Source organism: Poecilia mexicana, unplaced genomic scaffold, assembly GCF_051168715.1.
Source record: "Poecilia mexicana isolate PSO_F unplaced genomic scaffold, ASM5116871v1 scaffold_4, whole genome shotgun sequence".
Classification (NCBI taxonomy): Eukaryota; Metazoa; Chordata; class Actinopteri; order Cyprinodontiformes; family Poeciliidae; genus Poecilia; species Poecilia mexicana.
The window spans coordinates 4,810,737-4,819,861 of NW_028263373.1; the positions used below are offsets into that span (position 1 = coordinate 4,810,737).

At 41.9% G+C, this 9,125-nt stretch overlaps 1 protein-coding gene across 3 annotated transcripts in view; it reads right to left on the reverse strand.

The window, feature by feature from the left end:
- The window catches only part of lrp8 (low density lipoprotein receptor-related protein 8, apolipoprotein e receptor), a 164,024-nt gene extending 155,267 nt beyond the window's left edge, over window positions 1–8,757 (reverse strand). For 2 of the 3 annotated variants that reach the window (XM_088004838.1, XM_088004837.1), the window contains exons 1-2: window positions 8,441–8,757; window positions 7,476–7,601 (exon numbers count right to left, since the gene is read on the reverse strand). In XM_088004838.1, the coding sequence (XP_087860964.1) occupies window positions 7,476–7,601; window positions 8,441–8,510 (196 nt within the window). In that variant the 5' untranslated portion in view covers window positions 8,511–8,757. The remainder of the gene's footprint in view (window positions 1–7,475; window positions 7,602–8,440) is intronic. The other variant, XM_088004839.1, reaches the window with a different exon arrangement.
- Window positions 8,758–9,125: the final 368 nt, after the last annotated feature.

Sequence of the window (9,125 nt, forward strand, 5' to 3'; positions counted from 1 at the left end):
TCCATCAAATGTGGCATATACCAAGGAGATGCTCTGTCCCCACTGCTGTTCTGCATAGGCCTGAACCCCCTTAGCCAAATCATCAACAAGACTGGCTACGGATACCGACTCAAGAATGGGGCCACAATCAGTCACCTCCTCTACATGGATGACATCAAGCTGTACGCCAAGAACGAGCGAGACATCGACTCACTGATCCACACCACCAGGATCTACAGCACTGACATTGGGATGTCATTCGGACTAGAGAAGTGTGGCCGGATGGTTACAAAGAGAGGGAAGGTCATCCACACAGAAGGGGTCTCACTCCCAGAGGGAACAATAGCAGACATAGAGCACAGCTACAAGTACCTGGGAATACCACAAGCAAATGGCAACCTCGATGAGGTCACAAGGAAAGGAGCCACAGCCAAATACCTCCAACGAATAAGGCAAGTCCTGAGAAGCCAGCTCAATGGCAAGAACAAGATCCGTGCAATAAACAGCTATGCCTTACCAGTAATCAGATACCCTGCCGGAATAATTAGCTGGCCAATGGAAGAGATAAAGGCCACGGACGTTAAGACTCGGAAGCTGCTAACCATGCATGGAGGGTTCCACCCCAAATCCAGCACCCTGAGACTGTACACAAGCCGTAAGGAAGGAGGCAGAGGACTAGTGAGTGTGAGAGCCACTGTCCAGGATGAAACATCCAAGATCCATAAATACATCAAGGACAAAGCCTCAATGGACGATGTGCTCAGCGAATGTCTCAGACAATGGGGAACAGAGGACGAGGTGCTGGAGGAACCATCATGGGAAGACAAGCCCCTACATGGGATGTACCACCGACAAATAACTGAAGTGGCTGATATCAGGAAATCCTACCAATGGCTGGAGAAAGCTGGACTCAAGGACAGCACAGAGGCCCTCATCCTGGCCGCCCAGGAACAGGCACTAAACACCAGAGCAATAGAGGCTCAGATCTACCACACCAGACAAGACCCAAGGTGTAGGTTGTGCAAGGAGGCCTCTGAGACAGTCCAGCACATAACAGCAGGGTGCAAGATGCTGGCAGGGAAAGCATACATGGAACGACATAACCAAGTGGCGGGCATAGTGTACAGGAACATCTGTGCCGAATATGGACTGGAAGCCCCGAGGTCAAAGTGGGGAACACCCCCAAAGGTGGTGGAGAATGACCGAGCTAAGATCCTGTGGGACTTCCAGATCCAGACAGACAAGATGGTAATGGCGAACCAACCGGACATTGTGGTGGTGGATAAAGAACAGAGGAAAGCCGTTGTGGTGGATGTAGCAATACCAAGTGACCACAACATCAGGAAAAAGGAGCATGAGAAACTGGAGAAATACCAGGGCCTCAGAGAGGAACTGGAGAAGGCCTGGAAGGTGAAGACCACAGTGGTGCCTGTGGTCATAGGGGCCCTCGGGGCAGTCACCCCCAAACTGGAGCAGTGGCTCAAACAGATCCCAGGAACAACATCAGACATCTCAGTCCAGAAATGTGCAGTTCTAGGCACAGCCAAGATACTGCGCAGAACCCTCAAGCTCCCAGGCCTCTGGTAGAGGACCCGAGCTCAGAGGATGAAAGAGACCACCCACAGAGGGTGAGAGGGGAATTTTTATATATATATGCACCTAGTTCACAGTAGTTCAACTATTAAATTTTTCAGTTTAAACCTTCACACAAAGGTATGAAATGAAGCAGGAAAGTACTTGGCTGATGAAATTATGAAATTGGCTGAATCCAATTTCATAATTTCCACCTTCCTTTAATCTGTACCTAAATGGGGATTTGGGAAATTCTTCCCTAATGAACTGGCTCAAAGTTTTGTCTTTTAAAGCACATTTTAACTTCCCATTGCAATACAATATATAAAGGTGGTTCACAAAAACAAATACAGCACATATATTTCTTAAAATAAATATATTTTACTATCAGAAAAACTGCTTTAATGTTCAGGAAACTTTTGTAGGTATTTTGAATTATTTAACTGATTAGAGAGTGACAATATTGTATTTTTTTTCATCTGTAAAGCTTTCTGAAATGAGTAACGGAAGCCACTGAACATTTTCATAATCAATTTTTTTTAATTGATTTCTTTAAAAGAGCTTCTTTCATATTTGTATTCAGCTTCATTCTAAACCATTTCACTGACGATGAAATGCATTAACTTTTGAGTTCAACTCCCTCAGTAACAGTGTCCACACAGGAGTGTTGATTTCAAAGTGACATGGAAGCTTTTAATAGTAGGGTGCATTCATTGATCTGATTGGCTATCGACTGAGAACGTCACCAGCTCTTTTCTTTGTGCATCTCTACTCTAAAAATGATAAAGAACTTTGTGATTTCACCAGATAGAGTCTCCTTTGAAAAAGAATGAGAAACATAAAAGGCAAAAACAATTTTTCAAATAGGACAGGAAAAAGCCTGCTGAAAGCTCCTCTGTAGGCTTGATAGCCGTTAACATGGCATGCTAACGCTGGTTTACAAAACATATTAGCTTTTTGATGGTCCATCCACCTCTTGTGGATGATTCTAATTTCATACTTCCTGACGCCAACCAGAACTTGTTATCACTTCAATTTAAGAGTCATTGTTAGGCTTATGATTAGGGGTTACCCCAGGAAAAGGCAGCTTGGTTCGGTGCAGCGCATCATGCACCTCGTCTCTCTGACCTCACATTCAATTTACATTTCTGGCCCCAGCTGTAACAGTCTGCGTGTGCATGTGTGTGTGAGCAGGTGACCAACATGTGTTCGTGCATGTTTGTGTGTGTGTGTCATTTCAATGCCTTTAGCGCCTAAAACGCTTCTCTGCAGTCTCTTATAACACTATCGTGTGTGTCTTTGTGTGAGGAGGGTGGTGTGTGTGTGCGTGAGAGAAAGGCTGATCTCTCTCACACACCCGCACAAACACATGGCAGCAGCGTGAAATGCGTTCTGATGTCTTCTCTATGGGAAGTTGGTCTCAGACTGAAGCTGAGACGCTCCCCATCTAAGACTCATTGTCTTGCTGTGACACACAAACACACATGAGCGCACACGCTCATATACAGCTCCACAACATTTTTCCCACCCTGAGGTATTGAGTTTGTGCCCCACAGCTTTTAGTTGTTTTGCAATCCTTGGTTTTCCAGGTTCATAAAGGGTTCAAGACTTTTGGTGGTGTTGGTGTTCTTAACCAAGTGCATGTTATGATTTAGGGTTAAAACTTTCAGAAGCTTTAGCTGGCCGCTGAGTAAAGCTTTGACAGATTAATATTCAGACACAGAATAAAGCAACAACTGTACTTGCACCTTTGCACAAAGTATTTTCAAGGCTGATTCCTGGGACATTTGGAAACTTTCACAGTTATGTTTAAATGGTGGATTGACAGAAATTGCATGCTATTTTCTGGGGATTTTTAGCACTAAAGGCTCTTTTACAGCACATGTTATATTTTAGATTTAATCAGTTTAGACAACACAAAGTTTAGACAAAGTTTGTTCACACTGAATTTATGTCATATTTGGCTTTTTAATTATCTCAAGTAGACGTAGTGGAAACCTGCTGAATGGCTACCTGCTCAGTATGGAAGAATGATCACTGAGCAGAGCAGCTGTTAACAATGGTGTGTTGGAATTTGATTGGAAAATAAATAGATCCTATCCTTTGTAAAACAGAAAATATGATTAGAAATACTTAACAGCCCTCAAAAAAATGTGATCCAAGATGCAAAAGTCTCAGGTCTTTCTCTTAATAGTGAATATCACAGACTAAAAGACCATCACAATCATTGCTACTGTTTATTTTGGTCATATTAATGGAAAATGCCATCAAATCACATGTTTACAAGCTGCTTGATCAAGGCCACTATGCCAAAGATAAGGACATGACAACTTAAGTTTAGGATTATTGTGATGCTATAACGCAGAATGATTTTGTATTTTTTTTATCCTATGAAGCACCAGTTTGAACAAGTATGCAACCTTCTTCTTCAATAGGATTCCACAACCTAAATGTAGGCCATGAAGAACCTAAAGGAAACGGACAGTTCCAATGTTTAAGCATACATGTGAGTAGGTGTACTGTCCACAAAGACAGCACAAATGCACCAAAAACCATAACCACCATCACCACTTTACTGTCTCCCAGGGAAACAAGAGGCGTGTTGAGAATGAAGTAGCGGAGAGAGGAAGAGGAAGATGAAAGACTTAAACAGCAGAATGATGAACACAAAAGGATCATTTTAAATGTACTTATTTACAAGAATGGTAGGTGGATACTTCAGGATAAATCTAACATAGTACTCTAGAAGCTTGTTAACTTATTCTGACATACTAACCTTATTATAATAAATGGCCCAACAGAATACAGTAATGCCCTAAGAAGTGCAACAAATACAACATAAATCCCTCTAAGTAAAACATAACAGTAGGGAGTCTGCATTAGAAATATACAATATATAATTTCATCTTGTGATATTGATGCATTTCCCTCCCAGTTTTAGTCGCTCTTTAAAACAAGTATAAGACCACTTTTCTAGTGTTTGAAAGAAATCCTTGCCACTTTCTGTCTATCTTTCAAATTTGAAATACAGATTGGAAACAGCCACAGAAGTGCTGGTAGGATAAAAGCAATGGCCACTTTCCCTGCTCATTTTGGCCTGTTTTTTTTTTTTTTTCTATCTTTGGAAATTCTCCAGAAACGGTTGTTCCTATTTTCCTCCCATCATTTCTGCTCTACACCATCTTGCTTCTCCCAGTCAAATTTGTCCCATCTTTTCTCCACCTCCCTCTCCTGTTCAGCCTCCACCCCCTCTCCGCAGAGCTCTTGCTGGTGATATTTGGTTTGAGGGAGGGGGCGCAGCGGCAGTGCTGGCATCTGTTCGAAGGCCTGGCGTCTTGCCAGTCAACGAGAATCACGGCAGCAGCCAGAGTCATGCTGTTGGATTTATCTCCAACCAACCTGTCAGCTGATGCTCTTTGTGGATCTGAGGCGAGTGGCCGCAACCTTTTTGGCATTGGCGCTGTCAAGGTGAAGCAATAAATGATTTAAAAATGGCACAAGAGAGTCGATTAATGGACACTAGAATGCAGAGGAAATGAGACAGCCTTTTAGGAAGAGACACTTTCACAGACTAAGAATGCCTTCAAAGAAAAGAATGACACCAGGTAGCAAGGGAGAGAGGGAACAATAGGGGAAACGTACATAAAGGTAGAGACTGAGAAGATGCAGTGATTCAGAGAGTGAGAGCAAACCCAGGAGAGAAGCATACCCACATCTGAAGCTTACAAGATATGTAGCAAAGAGAGTGAAGAGAGATGAAAGTCACAGACCTCATTTCCACCACAGACAAAACGTCTCTCTGTAAAGAACAGTGGATGACCTTGTGTTTTAAGGTACATTTCTTACATTCTCTCTGAGCAACACTTACACCAAGCAAAACAAACACCTGCTAGACAGAAGGCGAGCTCTTTAAAAGCTAATTCTACCTCACCTCCAGTATTGTCCACCATCAAGAAACTCAAATCTCCGGAGTCACAGAGACGCAGTCAGAATTCTTAATCTTTGAGGGTTCAGCACATCAACAAAGCAAGATGAGGAACCATGTGGTCTTTATTGTAAGTATTAAACCATCTAACCACAAATACAACCACTTTTAAATCTTCTTCAGTGACTAATTTATGATCATGCCACAAATACCGGTCTTGTTCTTCATTCAACTTAAGAGAGAAAAACCAAGGTTTCAATTATTTCTACTCCTTGGTGAATTTCAAATATTTCATTGTTTACACATGAAAGTGATTAAGCACTGGTTGAGTAGATGCATCGAGTTATGAGATTTTTAAAAGTTACTTCTTATGGCAAATGCTCTTAATGAGATGGGAAAATGAGCAATGTTTTCTCCATCCACAAAGTAATGCAGGGCTGACCCTCCCACACCTGTTGTTCACTGCTGTCTAAAACAAGGCTGTTACACTTTATTTATTTTTTTTTTATTTACAAGCAAGACAAAGCTGTGAATGTTTCTGGAAGCACCTGGTAAAAGCCAATCTCTTGCTTTGCTTCTGTACAGACTGGTTGTGATTGTGGGTAGGATTTTACCCAATCGCTGACATTACAGCATTGGCGTGCTAGCTCAATGAAACTTTGCAGAAATTGCGAGTGCCGTAAGCACCTCTCTGGGTAAATAGGGCCACAACATCTCTGCCACCAATGAAATGTGTTATACATTCCTCTTGCTCCGACTTTAACTGCTCAAAATTCGGAGACTGACTGGTTTCAAATATTTCCTCCGTTGCCATTGCCAATATTGACTACAATTATAAAGCAGCTCAGAAAATGTATGTTATCGTTGAAAATGCCTTTTGTTCACTGATTGACCCGGTTGAAATTCAACGGGAGAAATTGAAGGGAGATGAGAATTAAACGGAATTGCACAGGAAGGCAACGGGCAGGCTGTATTTCCAGAGACGGAGAGCACAGGCAGTTATGGTGCAAGATCTTAAGAAGCACCACCAATTACTCTCATTAAAGATAAGAGTACTTTGAAACTAAAGTTTATAAGTTAAGAAGTCAACAGGATAACAACCTGAGCAGATAGAGTGATCAGCTCATCATACATGTGTTGCAATATTAAGTATAGAATAGCATAGATCCATTCACTTGGAAATTACTACTAATTTCAATGGGTGTTCATTCATTTTTTTTCTTTAGTCTGTGCATCAAAAATCATGTAATAATTAATATTAGAAATATGAGTTTAAGACTCATAAGCATTAGATATTTTTGCAGCAGTTATAAAAAACTTCATTTTTTTATTTCATTTTTTACGTTCATTGTTTTTGCTGTAAATGTTTGCATAGACACACCGAAACCATGAAACAATTATCATATTATGAGAATCGCATGCCATTCCACACTTATCAACTTCTACACAAAGATAACCAAGAGACTACAAAAAGCAGCCAAATCTAATAAACTGGAGAAAACCACATGACTCACCATTAATTATTATGACACATAAATCTGCAATCTAATCCCCAAGTGTCAGACATGGCATAATCTCTAAAGCAGTTTTAGTCTATATGCAATGTATTTGTAAGCCTGATTTCACCTATCTAACTCCATACATCAACAGCAGCACAGGGTTAATAACAAAACAAGCATAAAAACCACATGTAATATTAGTTAAGGCCCCAAATCCGCTTTACTGAGGATCTGAATTAGTAAGAAGTACAAAAAAAATTCCTTTGGTCATGTGACTTTTGATCCTGGATGAGAGGTTTGTGCTGAAAGGGGAATTCCAAAGAGCCCCGAAGAACAAAAATAAAGTGTGTATTCTCAGTCCAGGTTCACTCATTAAAAGTTACTCATGAGCTGTGAACTATTGTATTCACACATTCAAATAAAAGCTCATACTGAACACAAGAGTAAAGATCAATAAAATAACAATGCAAGTGTGAATGTAGAAACTCTGGGCTACTTACGACAGTTCTCCTCATCGCTGCTGTCTGAACAGTCATTGTCATCATCACATCTCCAGAGGCTTGGGATGCACACTCCGCTCTTGCACTGAAACTGCCCTATTTCACACTCTGACTCGGTATGAGTTCCTGTGGTGTCAGAAAACAGCAGCTTGTCAGGTTTTTTTGGGGGGGTGGTATTCAAATTTCAGATTAAGAAACTGATTCTGAAATGTGCTTGGGGGTTAGTTAAAGGCCATTTTAAATTGAATGACATTTCTCAAACTTCAGGAAGTTAACTATTAAAGTAGGAACAACCTGCACAAAGTAACCAATTTCTGAGCATGGAATGAGAGAAAGCCTCTAAATGACATGCATCTGCTTTTGGTGTAACATCCAGATCCAATCAATATTGAAGTATTACTTCCAGTAATGCGGTCTGCTCATGAATGACTCGCCGGTTCTTCCAATATGTTGACTTTAGTGCAACAATGAGTGCCTACCACGGGTGCTGTGCCGGCATTTAAAAGGATCCGTTTAGGTTGATGTGTTTTGCAGTAATTTAGCAACTGCAGCGTAAACATTAAAAACAAAGCATTTACAGCCAGCACTTTGCTGATCACATCCCCGCAGGCAGGCAGCCTTCCTCTGGCCACAGTCTCAACATCAGCCGCTTGCTTACAAGTGCCGCTTCCTCTCACCGTTACCTCGTGTCACCTGTGTTAACGCTCACAAAACCTGACGAAAGTGACAATTAAGATTGTAATCTCCCGAATGCTTGTAGCAGCGGAAGTATCTACCGGAGACATTAGCGCTGCTCTACTAATGAGACGGACCACTTTGACAGGCGAGTCGTTTCGCGGAAGGCACCGGAGCCCCCCACCCCCAAACCCCACGAGATCCACAAGACTTCCTCCCTCCTGAACCCGGAGAAGCGCGACTGCTACGATGCAAATCCCCCCCCATCTCCGAGCCAGTAAGTGGCTTACCTTTAGCGTGGCCGCTGAGCTCCATGAGTAACAAATGTAGAAGCATGAGCTTTCCGACGCCGGTCCACATCTTTAGATCCTGGACGATCTGCGGATGTGATCATGCAAAGTGAAGGTGATCTCCAGCTCCAGCCCGTCTGCGGCGGCTCTGTGCTCCTCTCTGTGGCTCAGCTCGGGAGCGTGTGAGCTCGATCAGCCCCGGCTCGCTGCTATAGTGAGTGACGCTTATGGGCGGGATAGCGAGTGATGGTTGTTTGCGGTTATAATACCAGGAAGGGAGAAAAAAGGCGCTGCGTTGTCTGGTTGTTAACCAGGAAGAGAAGTGCTGAGTCACTCTTTTGGTAACACATCACCAGTAATCATCCTCTAAACATGAATATGAGAAAGTAAAAGAAAAAAAATAAATCAACTTTGTGGAACGAATACAGGTGGATCTTAATAAATTGGGAAACTATAAAGTCAAGTTATAGTTATTTAATTCCTAAAGTCAAACTCACACATTTTAAGGCTTAACTGTTATTCATTTCAAAAATAGTTTCATTCATATTATTGAATACACAATCATGGTGGAGACTGCTGACTTGACAGTGACTTGACTCCATGAAGCTGGCTCTTAATGAAGTTCTGTATCAAGATGTTGGAAGGTTAAGTGGAAGGAAAACATTATGGAAAGAGATGAGTAGCT